This window comes from Chamaea fasciata, unplaced genomic scaffold (assembly GCF_029207755.1).
Source record: "Chamaea fasciata isolate MVZ Bird 193981 ecotype frontalis unplaced genomic scaffold, bChaFas1.0.hap1 SCAF_17, whole genome shotgun sequence".
NCBI lineage: Eukaryota > Metazoa > Chordata > Aves > Passeriformes > Sylviidae > Chamaea > Chamaea fasciata.
Window position 1 is genome coordinate 7,283,142 of NW_027094102.1, and position 16,208 is coordinate 7,299,349.

General features: G+C 56.2%; 1 protein-coding gene across 1 annotated transcript; it reads left to right on the forward strand.

Annotated features, from left to right (window-relative positions):
* Positions 1-6,509: 6,509 nt before the first annotated feature.
* On the forward strand, positions 6,510-15,637 carry FKBP1A (FKBP prolyl isomerase 1A). Its single transcript, XM_066198899.1, has 5 exons — positions 6,510-6,615; positions 6,746-6,793; positions 12,615-12,727; positions 13,443-13,595; positions 14,609-15,637. Exons 1-4 carry the CDS (start codon positions 6,579-6,581, stop codon positions 13,569-13,571), a joined length of 327 nt encoding a protein of 108 aa, XP_066054996.1. The 5' UTR covers positions 6,510-6,578; the 3' UTR covers positions 13,572-13,595; positions 14,609-15,637.
* Positions 15,638-16,208: the final 571 nt, after the last annotated feature.

Below are 16,208 nucleotides of genomic sequence, written 5' to 3' on the forward strand. Positions count from 1 at the left end.
TGCTGAAACATTCCTTGTGCTTCCCCTGCTGATCTATAGAAATCCCCTGGGCTCTGGTCTTTGCAGTCTCTCTCCTCACTGCCTCCATTACAGCCACTTTAAGTCTGATGCAATTTGTACTTTTTTTAATGTTACAGAACTTGAAGCTCTGGATTGTGGTTCAGTAGAACAGGAAAGGACAATGTCAGAGCTCAACAGAGCACTGTGCCTCAATTAGATCTGTGTCTCATTCGTTAGCAGCCTCTCATCTCCTGCAAATATGCCTTGAGAAGGATCAGGGGAAACACCAGAGATGTGACCCTGTTGACAAGACAAGCCCAAGAGGAGCAAATGACACAGATGCTCACTGATCAGCTTTTGCCTTGGAGCTCTGGCTGGTGGAGGAGTGGGTGTGGGACCAGAGAAAGGTTTGGTTTGAAATGGACCTTAATGTTTATCTCATTTCAACCCCTGCCATGGGCAGGGACACCTTCCACTAGGCCAGACTGTGCCAAACCCCACCCAACCTGGCCTTGAACAATTCCAGGGATCGGGCATCAACAGCTTCTCTGTGCCACTGCCTCACCACCCTTAAACAGTGGGTCAGAGCAGGAGAAGAATCTGCCCGTGTGCCTGATCCCTCAGATTTGCTCTGCAAGAGACTCTGAAGGCTCATGAACATGGAACACCACCAAGCAGGACCTGGGGATCCAGGCTGGCCCAAGGGAGGGTTGTGTGTTGGAAGCATTGCACCCTGACCACCTAGATTCCAGCAGCTGGGGAAGCGCCCACAGCACCCCAGCTGCCATGAGCAGCTTGCCTGTGGGTGCCAGGTGGAGCAATAGCCAGCCAAAAATAGGTATGCTTGTCTTGGAAGGTTATGATGTCACTTGGGGTTTAAATCATCCTTGGAGACAAGCAGCAGCTGTGGTTTAGCTGTCAGCCAGAGGAGTGTATCATTTCTAAGGTGGGATTGTTCCCTGGAGTCTCAGCTGCAGAAGAAGCCAGGGCTGCTCTCTGCACAAAGGCTTGCTCTCTTGCTGGGCCATTCCCTACCAGATAACAGGCTGTGGTTTTTCTTCCAGACCTTCCTGCTGGACGTTGTGCAGGTAAGTGGCCACATGAGATGGGGTTATCTGCAAAGGGGTTCAGCAGTCTGGGGCAAAGGTAGACTTTGGTAGGTAGCTGAAAGCCATCAGAAATGCATTCAGACTCACATGATCAAAATCGTGGATCAAAATCACATGACTATAAATATTGGCAGTGGAGATGTTTTTGGGCCATTTCAACACTTGGAGGGGTGTCCAGGGAATACAGATGAAACATTGGCTGGAACAAGCTGCATCATGCTGCTGCTCACAGCCTTTCCCCAGGACTTCTTTCCCTTTCAGACTGTTGTTTCCCTTCCCCCTGCCCCCCTCCCTGGCTGGAACCATTCCACATCTCTTTGATCATTTTCCTTGGAAGAGACTGGGGTCCAGTCTGCTACTGGCTTCCTGGTCAGCAAGAGCCCGAGGAGAAAATATGGCAAAAAGCTGGTCCCATGGTGAACGCCTGTGAAGATACCTCAAGAGGGTTTTTGCTGTGTTTAAATTCCTTGAGCACAAAGAGAAGTGTTCTGAAGGTTTTATTCTGATTTTTTTTTCTTTTCTTTCAGTTCTGTTTAAATAAAGTTTTCTTTATACCTTTTAAAGTCTGAACCTGCTTTGCTCTCCTGTTAATTCTTATCTTGAAACAGAAAATAAGTAGGTAATTCTAGTGGGTGCCCTGGCATTTGGCCAACGCTCAACCCACCACATTATTTAGTGCATTGGCCGGGAAACTCAAATTGGCAAACCAAAACCACTACACTAAATTGGTGAGACACTCCACTGGGAGGTGAGGTTTTTGAGGGATTCAGTGCTCCAAGAGGGTGTGGTGGGACATATGGAGTCAGTTGTGCCAGCAGCTCTTCTCCAGGCTCTAACTGGGGGCAGATCTTGCATGCAGAGGGTCACTGCTGCCCCAGGGTTCTGCTGCAGGGCAAGGACTTGAAGCAGTTAAGCAAGAAAGTAAGAGATGTTAAAAATTCGGACATTACGTTTTCTCTCAAATGTTAGTGCTTCCTCTCACAGATCTTGATCTCACAGTAGCTGGGCTGTGGTTTGGAGGCTGGGGAAGAGGCTGTACTGTGTAGCTCAGCTTGTGCAAGGAGCAGTGTGACCACCTTATCTGAGGGTTGCATCTGGCCAGCTCTGCTTCCTCCTCAGGGCTGCTCCAAGCCCTGTGCTGTCCAGGGTGCTCTGCTACAGCATGGTGTGATCCCTACCCCGTCTCCCTGAAATTCCTGTAGCACCTGTTCAGGTACAGCTCCTTCCAGACTGTAAGGAACATGGTGCCTGGGGCTGACTGTCTCACACATCATCCTGTGCTGCGAGGAATGGGGCACGGCCACTGGGGATTTCCAGCCTTTCTGGGAAGGGACCTGGAACAGAGCCTGGGAGAGCTGCAGCTGGGGAGTATGAGGGATGGATGCAGTTTGAAGCCATTGCCCATTGTCCTACCCCTGCCAGAGTTCTCACCAAGGTTTCACGAGTGCTTGGGTTCCTTTTAACCTATGTCAGGCAGAGTGTGGCAGCTCGGAATAAACCCGGGCTGGAGAGGCTGAGTTCATCCAGACACAGATTTGCTGCACTGTCAGGATGTGCTGCTGTGCGGGAAAGACATTGCTTCCTGTTGCTTCCTGTTCCCTGTCCCAAAGGCCTGGTTTGTGTCCCAATCCCCTCCCTTTCCCAGCTGGCAGGCACGCAGAAGGGGTCCTGCTGCAGCCCCCATCCTCCCACCTAACCAGAGCTTCTTCCTGGCAGGTCCTGATAGATCTGGGCAAGGCAGATTTATGCTTTCCTCCGGATTGCAGTGCTGGGAGGAAGGGCCCCCACCAGCCCCAGAGCAGCCCTGAGACATTGGAGTGTGGAGGTGTCACTTAGCCTGGTGGGAACACAAGCAACACAGGGGTTGTTTTTGAGAGGAAACAATTTTTGACCAGTTTTTAGGGAAAATAGTGCCGAGATAGTGGATGTCTTTGTGCTCAGACTGCCCTTTCATCGGGAAAGGTTTAGAATTTCTTTGAACAAAGGTGAAGTTGAAGCCAGCAGTGGGTTAAAGCATGAACAGAAATACCACCTGGCAGCAGGGGGGTGGGAGTCAGCTCGGTCCACCTCCCTGGGCCATGTCACCTGAGTCACTTCTGGGAAAAGAGGAGAGAATGGGCTGTACTGCCTCGGGTCAGCAGCTGGGAGGGGTTGGCAGCTTGTCCTGGGTTTTGACAGGTTGGGAGGTTATGGCAGAAGTGTCAAATGAATTTCAAGAAAGGCTGAACTTTTAAATCGTAGCCCATAGCTACATCTCCCACAGCAGCATCTTCAGAAGCTGCTGGCACCCCCACATCTCTCCTGGCAACAGTGAGGGGGCAGTGGGGGGAGAGGGGGGGAAATCAGCCATCCCGGGTCTGTAGTGCTGGGCTGGGCTCAGCCTTGTGCAGAGGCAGAGAGGGAGGCTGGTTATTTTTAGGGCTGGAGAAGGATCTGACCGTAGGTTGACCTTGCAACTCTCCAGTCTGGTGCACATTGGCCGGATTTGAGCAAATTGCTCCCCAGTTGTGTGATGAATTAATGCAAAGCCTTAAGTCTCATGGTGCAACACTGCGATCAATGGGGCGATGGTGTTTGAGAGCAGTGTCAGGAAGGTCACAGCAGCCCTGGTTCAAAAACATTTCTCTGATGAAAAAAGAACCTCATGTTTTTCTCTTTTTCCCCTTTATTGTGGTTTAGTTTTCTGGAGAGTAAAGGCTGTTCCTTGGGATCACCTGGCTCAGCCTGGTCAGGTGTTGGGATGCACTGCACTCTGCCACTGCCCTGCTCCCAGTTTGGCTGCCTCTGGATTTAGGAACAGTACAGGAGCAAGGTCACTGCCCTGGTCCTGCTGGCCACACTATTGCTCATCTCGGTGCCATCGCCCTTCTTGCCCACCTGAGCACATACAAGCTCATGTTCAGCTGCTGCTGTCCAGCACCTCCAAATCTCTTCTCAGATTTCCAGCCACTTTGTCCCAAATCTGGAACACTGCATGTGGTTGCTGTGACCTGAGGGCAGGACCTGGCACTTGTCCTTGTTGAATCTCATACCTTTGGCCTTGGAGCATCGATTCAGCCTGCCCAGATCCCTCTGTGGATCTGTCCTTCCCTCCAGCAAATCTGCAGCTGCTGGTGTGTGTGGTGCCTGCCAGACCACTGCTGCCTGGGGTGGTGTTTCTGTAGCTCAAATAATGTCCCTTTTATTTTTTTACAGTATTACATCTCAATGGTCATGCTTGTCCCTCTTGGCATTTCTGACTTTGTGAGTACTGTCAGCGGATGATCCTGAGGGCAGGGAATGACTGGAGCAGAATTCACTAGTTTTCAAGCCTTTGTGCTTTCTCAAGAGTTTAGGCACTGGAATGTGACCTGAACCTGAGTCTGACCAGCTGGACCCTGAGCACCAAGGGGCTGGTCAAACCTGGCTGAGTTCCTTGCCCCTGTTGAAACACTGCTTGTTGCAGTGACCTTGCTGCTGGTAAGACGAGCAGGTTATGCCAGGGACGTAAAAAAACCCAAAACACCCCACCCTGAGCGAGAGCTGCTGTGCCTGACGTGTGCAAGCGTGCCTGTGCCAGTGTGCCATGGGCTCCAGCATGGGCATACATCCAGCAGCATTTTCCCCTTTCATATCCTTGTTTATCACTAGTTCTTCTAGAGAGAGCAGGCCCAGCTCTCAGCAAAGACAACATTACTAAGTAGGGATGAGAACATGCCCCTTTTTCTACCCTGTTGTTTTTCACCTTAACTCAGGGCCTTACACATCTGCCCTCCTGATGTGGAAAGTCAGGGACCACCGGCACCTTCAGTGTGTTGGAGCTTTAAGGTAAAACATAATGCTATGGCATCATACAAGAAAAAAAACTACCCTTGGTATTTCAGTATTTAAAAGATACAAGCTAGGGACAGAAGAAATTAAAATTTGCTTCATGCTATTATCTGTTATTTTAAGAGTCTCCTCCTCTTGTGTCCCATTTTAATGCACTTGCTGAGAATCCTGGCTTTTTATTAGTCTCTTGGCTGTCCTTGGAACTTCTCTGTTCCCTTGTGGAGGCTCAAGTTAACCTCCTTGAAGTAAAGAAATAGGACGCTTTGAGGCAAAAATCCTGTGGCTGGAGTGATTCTTTTTTTGACCAAAAAAGAAAATAGCTGCTGCTGTTGCCAGAAAAAGTCCTTTTGAGTATGGCATTGTTCAAACCTGCATATTTTTTGCTGAGCCTGTCCCAGCGATGCGGAGCCAGCACTGACCTCCATCTGCACAGTGGGGAGCAGCATTAATCACAGAATTGTTACGGTTGGAAAAGATATTTAAGGTCATTGAGTCCCAGCATGAACAAGGCCACCACTAAACCATGTCCCCAAGTGCCATATCCACACGTCTTTTAAATTCCTTTGGGGATGACGACTCCACTGCCCTGCGCAGCCTGTGCTGGTGTCTGATCATCCTTTTGAACAAAATTTCCTCAATATCCAACCTAAACCCCCTGTGGCACAACTTGAGGCATTTTTTCTTGTCCTGTCCCTTGTTCCCTGGGAGCAGAGCCTGACCCCCACCTGGCTTCACGCTGCTGTCAGGGAGTTGCAGAGAACAAGATCCCCCCTGAACCTCCTTTTCTCCAGGCTGAGCCCCACCCCAGCACTTTCAGCGGCTCCTGGTGCTCCAGACCCTTCCCCAGTTCCATTCCCTTCTCTGGACATGCTCCCGGCCCTCACTATCCGTCTTGATCCCAGGACTAGAGGTTTCTCAGCAGTGCCGAGCAGGGGGGACGGGCACTGCCCTGGTCCTGCTGGTCACACGCGGAGGGGACAAGCCAGGACGCTGTTGGCCTTTGGGGTTCGCAGGGAGCCCTGGGTCTGCACTGCCGCCTCGACTGCGTCCAGCGGAACAAAGGACAGGACGAGAGGACGTGCTCTTAAGATGCACCAGGGGAGGTTTAGGTTGGACATTGGGTGAAATTCTTTCAGTGAAAGGGTCATTAGACCTCGGAATGGGCTCCCCAGGGAGGTGATGGAGTCACCGTCCCTGGAGGTGTTTCAGCAAAGACTGGACGTGGCGCTCAGTGCGCTGCTGTACTTGACATGTTGGTGTTGGGTCAGAGGTTGAACTCGCTGACCTCAGAGGCTCTTTGCAACCTAACTGATTCTGTGCTGGGCCACGCACCCCGCAGCAGTGCGGGCTGGAAATGGCGATAAAAGGGCAAAGCCCGCGGGGCCCCGCGCCCGGAAGGTCCCTCATGGCCGGGCCCGCGTTCCCCCGGCAACGGCGGTGCCGAGATGGCGGCGGCGCGGGGGGGCGGAAGATGGCGGCGGCCAGGGCGGCACCGCCGGGCGGGCTCTATGGAAGGTCGGGCGGGATCTTTGGAAGTGACGGGCGGGCTCCATGGCAGGGCGGGCGGGCTCTATGGCGGTGACCGCCGCGGCTGCGCACACGCGGCCCCTCCTCCGTCGGGCTGCGGGCGCTGCGGGTGCGAGCGGCACCGGCACCGGCATGGGCGTGCATGTGGAGACCATCGCCCCCGGCGACGGTGAGCCGCGGCGAGCCCGCTCCCCCCCACCCCCTCTCCCTGTCCTCCCCGCGGGGCCCGGTGCGGATCCCGGTGCCGATCCCGGTGCCGATCCCGGTGCCGCGGGGTGATGGCGCGTGTCTCCCCGCAGGGCGGACGTTCCCCAAGCGCGGCCAGACCTGCGTGGTGCACTACACGGGTGAGTGCGGGGCGGCCCCGGGAGCGGAGGGGCGGGAGGGTCGGACCGGCCCGGACACCGAGCGAGCGGGGCCTGCCGCCCCCCCCGCCCGCGGTTGCCTGCAGGGACCCCGGGCGCGGCGGCTCGGATGGGCCGCGGCGCTGCATCGGGAGCAGGGGGCTCCGGGCCGCCACGGGGGCCTGTCCCGGGGGGCGCGGGTGGAGGTCCTGTCGATGCCCCGTGGCCGTGGGGAGGCCCCTTATCCCCGTCTCTCCCGCAGCTTTTTCAATGAAGGGGTCTTTCCCAAGCGTATCCAGCCTTCTTTTTGGGAGTGCGCCGGGGAAAGATCCAGAGGGGACGCTGGGGCGCAGGCAGGGGCACCCCGGGTAAAGCCCCGGGGGTCCCAGGGCAGCCGAGACCCGTGGGCTGGGGGGCGGCCGGGCCCGAAGCCCTCATGGGCTCCACGAGTCACTCCCCTGGAGCTTTGGGGTCTGCGTCTTCAGAGCGGGGTCCCTCCTGCCACAGCTCCCTGCAGGAGTGTAATCCCCCTCCCCAGTCCTGCCCCAGTCCCTTCTCCCTTGCGGGGTGACACCAGGGGTACCCGTGGGGCCGCCGCAGACCACCCTGGGGTTTTTTGGGGGGACCCCGGTGCAGGTAACCAGGGCTTTTTAGTTTAGTGGTCGGGGTAGTGCTTTGACGAGGGACTGCCCCAAAGCCGGGGAGGGTCATGTCCTCCATCAGCCTTCTGCGAACTGGGGGGGAAAGAAACCAACCTTTGGACCCCAGAAAATCCTTTGGGGATCACCCTGGGGGCTCTTGTCCCCCTGGGCTGCCTTTTGTACAGCGTTGGCTCATCAGCGTGGTAAAAACGAGTTAATGACTCATTTGTGACTGGTTTTGCTAATAACCAATTCCCCTTCCCGCCCCAGCGCTTTCTGCCTCCCCTTGCTCCCCTTGGGGGCTGGGGGTGTCCCTCTCTGCGGAACGGGGCCAGGCGTGCCGGGAGGGCTCGGCGGGCATCCAGCCCATCTGCTGCTCCTCCATCTCCCCCGTCCTTCCCGTTCCCTCGTCAGCAGGGAGAGGAAGCGGCTTGGTCTGCCCGGCCGCCCCGTTTCCTCCGCCGGTGGAAGAACAAAGAGAGGCTGGCAGGCAGTCAAGTGGCTCCCGGTGGGCCAGTCCTGCCGCCTGCCAGCCCTCCCGGCTCCCAACCCTCTGGCTCCCTGTGCCGGCTCTCCCCTTCTGCGGCGCTGCTGGAGCTTGGCTGCTTTCCCCAGCTCTGTCCCCCACCCCGGCAGAGCTGTTTGGGGGTCACCAGCATCCTGTCCCTACATCACGGTGGTGCTTCAGGCAAAGTGCTACGTGGTGACTTGCTCACAACAGACCCTCCCCAGCAGCAGTGATCTGCTGCGCCTGGGAGCGGTTCTCTAATTTCCTTTATTTTATTTTTTTTGTTACTATTGTCTCCGTTTGTCCTTTATCCCCACCCCCGTTCCGTCTGCAGGCAGCTCCTGCCCCCCCCCCCCCGCCTCAGCAGGCAGCAGGAATCAAACACCTCCAGGCCCTGATGCCATTTCCCTGCGTCGGCAGCGCAGTTCCTGCAGCCAGCCCTGCCGGAGACAGGAGCGGGGCTTGGCTCACGGGAAACCTTACAAACCTTTGAATCCCGGCCCGGTTGCAGTGCTCGCCGATCCCAGAGCAGCATCAGGGATGGTGGCAGAGTGCAGTGCTGGAGGTGCCGAGCTCCAGGACTCCTTCCAGAGCCCTGCATTGGCTCCGTCCCCAGCTGCCCTTTGCTCCAGTGCTGGGGAGATCCAGCCTGTGCTGTGCAGGAGGCAGCTCTCCTGTGCTGGGTTATGGATGCACAGTGGTTTGGGTAAAAAACCACTCAGGGGGAAAAAACAGTGATCTGAGAGTGAGGGACTGTGGGGAGCCAGCTTGGTCAGCCTGCGGCTGGTGCTGCTTCTGCCTGTGCCCAGGCTCCTGCTCCATGGGCCATAGCCCTGCTGGGAGCATCCCAAGATGGACAGACAGCCCTGGTGCACCCAGGCAGTGCAGAGGAAAGAGGTGGAGAGAAGAGCAACATCTGGGCCTCCTACTTGGAGATGCCAATTGCTTATGCTGGGGTTGCAGAGGTGGAAATGTGTGGAGGGAGCTGGTGGAATTGAACCTGTTTCCCCTCCTTCCTTCCAGGTCTTGGGTCTTTTTGTGGAGACCGTGTGCCACGGGGTGTCCAAAAGAGCCTTTGATGTGAAATCTGCTACATAGGGCTCTTAAAGGAACTAAATTGAGGATAAAGTTCCCTGATGTGCCCAGTGTTTTCTACACACTTTGCTTTGTATGCAGCAGCTGGCATGGGATGGAACAGAGTGTGGGAGTGAATCAGTGGGGAGGGGATGTGGATTGGGGGCCAACAGAGCTAAGTCAGAGCAGGGAGCAGAGTGGGGGTGCTGTGCAGCTGGGGGTCCTGCAGGGCTGGTGCCAGGGGCACTGGTTGGGTGGGGCGGCTGTGGGCACCCCACTGCATTTCAGGAGGGTAAATGAGGGGCCATAGTCATACTGGGGAGTGCCAGGACAGGAGCAAGTCTGACATGGATTAGCCAAACGGCTTTGCCCGAGTGACAAAGCACATTCAGCATGTGGGGTCTCTGAGGGAGTTGGGCTTGGAGCAGAGAGGGATACTGGAGGAAACTGCCTTTCTCCAGCAGGATAGCACCGAGGGGACTGCTGTCCTCCCTAGCACCTGTGCACAGTCCCTGGGGCAGTGGTGCTCCCCCAGCTGCTCTGGGTGCTGCCCTTGATGCTCTCCCTCGGCTCAGCAAATGTCCTGTGGTTGTGAGGTGTTTCCTCCCAGGGCGTGTGTCTGCTGGTCCATGGCTTGTGGCAACTGTGGGAGCTCAGCACCATCTCCTGCACCTCCTTCCCTGCCTGCGCTGGGGTCCTCTGTCCTGCCAGGCATCAAGGATGGTGGGCAGAGCCCTCTGCCCATCCAGCTGTGGGTGATAATGGGGTGGGCTTGAATGATGAGGAGTGCTGGTGTAGGCAAGACTGAACCTCATCCAGGCATCCCTGTCCTGAGCAGAGGTTTGGAGCATGCGGGGTATTCCAGGGCTTCTGGGAAGGGTTTTCCATCCTGTCCCAGCTGGAGCAGAGCTGCCTGCCCCACTGCTCTGGTCTCTTCCTGCCTCTTCTTGGGAGGCTGGCTCTGTTCTGGAGCCCCTGGGCAATGGCCGTGCCAAGGATCAGCACCCCAGAGGGGATGGAGGGGGTGCGGGTGGGGCTCTGCACCCCTGGCAGAACCCGACCTGGCAGGTTTGTCCCAGGGCTGACTCTGCCTGCTCCAGCACCGCTCTCTGCCGCCTCTGCCCGCCCAGGGGGCCCCGAGCCAAGTCGCACGTTGCAGCCGGCGTCTCCCAGCTCCTGCCTGCCAAGTGTGGCAGAGACCTGGCAGGGCCACGCTGCCTGACTGGGGCTGTGCTCCAGAGCCCCCACTCCATCCCATGGCTGCTGCAGCCTCAGCTGTAGGGCTCTCTGTTCTTCCTCACTGTGAGTTCCTGAGATCCCTTGGGGTATCTGTAGCCCAGCTGGGATCTCTGGAGGCTCAAATCCTTCTAGGTGGGAGACAGGGTAAATGGGTCTCCATAATCCACCTGTGTGAGCTCTGCCCTCCCTGTCAGGGGCTTGGGTGAGCTGGGATGTGCCAGGGGCTGTCTGCTGCTCCTGGGACTTTGCTGGGGTAGCTGCTTTTGCCAGAGGATGCTTTGCCTCCATAATAGCTTTAAGATCTCGTTATCTCCTTGCTCAGGGATGGCAGGGATAAGCAAATGGTTGCTCATACTTGTCCAGGGCTGGAGAAATCTCCCAGGAGGCTTGTGGGCAGAGGAAGTGCCTGAGATGAGGATGCAGTCTACAAAGGATTGGAGCCTCTTTGTTTTCCCCGCTGGCATGATGGGGAGCAGGGACAGGCTCCACATGACCTTCTCCATCCTGGTTCGGGAGAGCTGAGTGATCAATCCCTCGGGCTGCTGCAACCAGCATAGTCCATCAATCCCTCTCTTCTGCAGCCGGGGAGCTGCCAGCTCTGAAGCAGTTCTTGAGGCTGGATTGGGACAGGTGAGCTTGGCAGCGGGGTCAGGCAGTGCCGTCCACTCCTGTGCAAGGCTGGCAGCATCTCCTGCACTGCTGCCTCTGCATTCTCTGGTCAGAACATCAAACAGAATGCACTTTCTGCTGGCTGCAGATGCCCTGGGAACATCCCAGTAGTCCCTGCTTGCTGTAACAAGCAGAGGGTTGTGCTGCATGGCCCCTGGGGTTTTTCCTTGGTGGGTGTCCAGCGAGAAGGGTCACAGAGAGCTGTCCTGTCTGTCCCTCCTCAGCCACCTCGGCCCTGGGAGCCGAGTCGGGGTCAGCTGGGGCCGCAGTCAGGCAGCGCTGCTGGTGCCAGCCAGCACGGCCTGCCCTGTGTCCCTGCTGCCAGGCGGGAGGAAGGCCAGCGGACAGGAGCAAGGAGCGGTGCCAGACGGGGCTGGAAGCAGGTTCAGCAACAAGAGGTTTATCCTGGAAGGAGGAAATGAGAGAACTCCAGATTTACTATTCCAAAGTCCAGGGCTACAGCGTGACCGGCTGAGCTGACGCTTGACACCCTGGAGAAAGGATTTTTGCTGTCTGTTAAATTGAAAGCTTAATTTTACTCCCTGAGAGGAGCCCACGGGTCTCGGTGCTTGTTGCCCCTGCCCAGGTAATGTGTTTTCTCCCATTCCCTTCTTTCCATTCAGCATTTCCCATCACCATGGCTGCTGGTCCCTGTGTGCCATTCCCTCTGCTCACTGCAAGCAGGGGCTGAGCACCCCTGTCCCATCTTTTTCATGGACACATTCTCCCTTGCACACATGCCCTGGCAAAGAGAAGTCAATCTGCCCCATGCCGTCCTGAGGAAGTGTGGTTTTTCAAGACTGTAGAGCAGTTTCCAGCCAGGAGAGCAGGATGTTCTGGCTGTTTTGGGAGGTGAAGAAGTGTTTTGGAAGAGAGTTTAATTTTGCTCTTATCACACAGGGTTTATTGTACAGGGCACTAGCTGTGTTAATGCAGAGCTGGAGCTGTCTTACAGGAGCTGACTGGTGAAGTTACTGCTCCTATAAGGCAGCGCCAGCTCCAAGATTCCCCAAGAAGGTCAGGCAGGGAGCAAGGGAGGGGAGGAAATTCCTCCTTAGCTCATGTTGGGGAGTTATATTTAGCTCTGGGGATATCAGCCTGGCTCAGCCCATGCTGGAGAACGAGGGCTGCCCCAGGCACACACATCCAGCGCTTGGTGCTGACTCTCCCCATCATCATTCCTGGGTCCGGGAGGGATTTGGCTTAGGTCAGCTGGGCGCAGGCAGGGCTGAGGCCAGTCACAGCCTCCAGATGGGGCACTGGAGTGTCGTCAGTGTTTTGGTGCCTGAAGGTAGAAGCCTGGTGAGGAGTGAGAGGCTTGTTTTCTGGTGGGATGGGAAGCACAAGGTCGGATCCTGCTGCCTGATAAATGGCTGTCGGTAGTGCTACAAGGTGGGCAAGATTTTCTTCCCCATCCATCTGCTCTCCTGTCAGTCCTTGGTCCTGGCATAGAGGAGCACTTCTCTTTGGGCCAAAACAGTTAAGTGTCATCCTTCCCTGTCCCAGGATGGGTGATGCCGCTGGGATTTCCTCTCCTGTACGGGTTTCCCAGGGAAAAAGAGGACAAGCTGAGACACATATTTGACTCAGAGCCATGTGACTGTCACCTGCTCAGGCTGCCCGGTCACAGCATCTCACATTACTGCTTGTGGCTCTGTCCCTGTATCACCATCATCTCCCTCTCTCTCCCCAGGTATGCTGGAGGATGGGAAGAAGTTTGATTCCTCCCGCGACAGGAACAAGCCGTTCAAGTTTGTGATGGGCAAGCAGGAGGTGATCCGTGGCTGGGAGGAAGGAGTCGCTCAGGTGCCCGGAGCTCCTCCGCCTCGCGCTCCCCGTGCCAGGCTGTGCTGCGCCAGGAGCTGCAGCGTGGGCAGGAATCAGTGTGCATGCAGCTCATTCCCTATTTTATTATTTTTTTATTTTATTCCCCTGTTCCACCCCCTCGGCGCTGGGAGGTGTGGGTGTGAATATCACCTTCTGCATTGCCACCTGCCAGCTGGCAGGAATGGAGCCGGGCCAGGCCCCAGCAACACCTACGGCACGTCGGTGACTCAGCGGTGACATTTCTGCACTGAGTCAGCTCCGAACGAGCACGGCGGGAGCGCTCAGGCCTCCCGGGCTCCGGAGCCCACGCGGAGGCAGGGCTGGTGGGCACAGCACAGCTCCGGGCTGTGATCCCACACTGTGGGCACAGCACAGCTTCAGCTCCTGCCCGCGTGACACTGCTCACTCTGGCAACACAAGCACAAGGATGCTGGTGGCTGGAGGGGATGGCCTGGCATTCCCTGCCTTCCCTCGTGTGAATTACATCTTAAGCCCTGCTCCTTTTCCAGCCTGTGCTGTCTACTCTTTCCCTCTGACAGTCTTCCCATTCCTTTGGTTTGTGCAGCCTTGCCCTTGCCCCATGCTCTTGCCCCATGTAGGGAAAGCAGTGGGGACAGGTGTGTGTCCTTCCTGTGTCACTCACCTGGCAGTTGTGCCCATCTCCTGACCTCCCTTGTGTTTCTGTGTGCCCCAGATGAGCGTTGGTCAGCGGGCAAAGATGACCATCTCCCCAGATTACGCTTACGGTTCCACTGGCCACCCAGGGATCATCCCACCAAATGCCACTCTAATTTTTGACGTGGAGCTCATGAAATTGGAATGACCCATCCCAGCACCCTGTCCTTGGGTAAGGAGGGGCACCTTCTGTCAGGGACTGTGTGGATGGATTGAGGACAGCTCAAGGCCCCTGTGTTTGATCTTGGGGCAGTGTGGGGAGGTGGGATGGGGGTGAGAGGGGGGCTGGGCAGTAGTGGGGATTATGAGGACAGGGCAGGTCTCTGGCTGTGGGTAGAAGTTGCTCTTGGGAGTCTGGTGAGCTGGGGTTCAGATCACTGCAGTGCTACATGCAGAGTTCCCAGCCTGGCAGAGCGGGTTCATGTAATGGAGGTGTTGCAGTGCCAGTTCTTTGTGCCTGGGGCTCTGAATGCTGTTGCTGCACCAAGGGGGCTCAGCTGCCACACCCCCTCCTGCCTTTCATGCTGCCAGGGCATGGGGCTGATGGTGTGGGCAGGAGGCTGTGACTATGACCCAAGGGTTGGAGCACTTCTGCTATGGAGACAGGCTGAGAGCTGGAGTTGCTCAGCCTGGAGAAGAGAAGGCTCTGGAGAAACCTTGGAGCACCTTCCAGAGCCTAAAGGGGCTCCAGGGGAGCTGGAGAGGGACTTCGCACAGGAAGTGACAGGGCAAGGCAGAACAGCTTCACACTGACAAAGAGCAAGGTTAGATTAGATATTGGGGAGAAGTTCTTCCCTGTGAGGGTGGAGAGGCCCTGGCACAGACTGTCCGGAGAAATTGTGGCTGCCTCATCCCTGGAAGTGTCCAAGGCCAGGTTGGATGGGGCTTGGAGCAACCTGGTCTAGTGGACAGTGTGCCTACCTGTTCCAGGAGGCTGAAACGAGATGGGTCTTTAAGATCCCTTCCAACCCGGCCCGTTCTGTGATTCTGTGGGGCTCTGCTGTGGGGTGTGGGGTCCCCACGGTGTGGGCAGGGTGGGGCTGTTCTCCCCCCTGTGATCAAGGCGTGACTGCTGCTCTGAGGGCCTGGTATGGTTTGTGTGGAGGCTGCCATGCCCTGGGCACATCCCCTCCTTGTCTAGCAGGCAGGCAGCTCTGTCATGCTGCCTCTCCTCTCTCCCCACAGGTTTGGCACATGGAGGAATCCAGAATCTCAGCTTCAAGAAGAGTGCACATGACTTTGTACGGAGCTTTTCCTGATAGTCCACTACACTCATTGTATAACCTTACACCTTGATTGAATGCCTTTGGTCACTAAGCTTTGCGTCTGACTCTTCCTCCTTGTATCGTGTTTTTATGTCTTTTTAAACTATACGCCGTAAACCTCAACTCTTTTTGGGTCAAGTTCTTAATCTTATTTTTGTTCCAGGTGTAGACTATGTTTTCCCAGTAGCACACAGATGGGCTGACCTTAGATAGGAATAATTTGAACAAAAGGAATCCTGTTAGTTACTTGTTTTGGTGCAGATTTATGGTGTTTTCAAACCAGAAATTGCTGCTGCTGCAAAAGCCATAGCAGAGTGAGGTTGTTGAGGCTGAAGGGATGCAGAGAGCAAGGTAGCACTAGGATTGTTTATAGGAATTCTGCCTGGAACGGGACAGTGAGGGAGCCTGGCCTTTCCCTGCGCCCTGGGGAGCATCACTGCGGGCATTGTGGGTTTGCTCTGGGAGAGGAGGGCTGCTCTGCCCCTGCTTCACCCTGCCATCTCATGGTGGGCCTGCCTTCCCCTCCAGACCACTTTTGGATTTAGGGAGTTGGGTTTCCACCAGAGCTCCACCACACCCTGAAAATCCCGTAGCATGGAGCTTTCTTTTAAGAAAAAGGAAAACTGGACAAAGGGAAGGTGCTGTCTGCAGTGGAGGTGGTGGGGGCTCAACTCAACAAAAACACCTCTGTCCTCCTTCCCCGTGGAAAGGAACCATTAGCCCCCGCTGTCCCTGCTCTGAGCACACCTGCCCATTCTCTCCTGCCACCTGATGCTGGTCATCGCTGCTTGCCTGGTCTCACAGGACGCATAGCTGTCCCCTGTGCCCTCTCCCTCTGCCCTGCCCAGTCTGTTGGTAACAGAAATCCCCGCCGGTCACTTCCTTCTCCGCCGCACAAAGGCATCCAGTTTATTATCGCAATAAAAACGCTTTATGCTGGCTTTTCTCAGCCCTGTGTCCTGGAGGTTTTTCCCTCGCCTGTCTGTCGCTCAGCAGGGGCTGGGCTGGGCTTGGGGTGCTGTGTTGGGTGCTGTTCTGGGCTCTTAGGGTGCTGTGCCAGGCTTATGGGGTGCTTTGGGTGCTGTGCCATGCTCATGGAGTGCTGTGGTTGCTGTGTCAGGGTCTCGGGGTGCAGTGCCAGGCCTGTGGGGTGCTGCGCCACGGTTGTGCTGCTGTGCCTTAGTGTGAGGCTCAGGTGCTCAGCCCTGGGAGCATAGTAGGATGCCTGGGGCTCCTGTGCTCTGTGGGGAGGTGATGGTGGTCTGCTCGAATTTCCATCATTAATTGCCTCACCATAACCTATTAAGCATTGCCCACACAGCCTCATGCCCTTGTGGCTGTGACTCAGCCCGGACTGGAAGCATGAAGGATAGCTGGATGCATGTTCCCATGGTCCTTGCAGCTCCAGGGAAGCCTTTCCTTGCATCTTTCTGGATTTATTCCAGTCTTTTTTGAAAGCTGGGCACGGCACATGGGGCACAGCACATCACATCACCTGCTTTGGGTTTTGCTACTGCAGC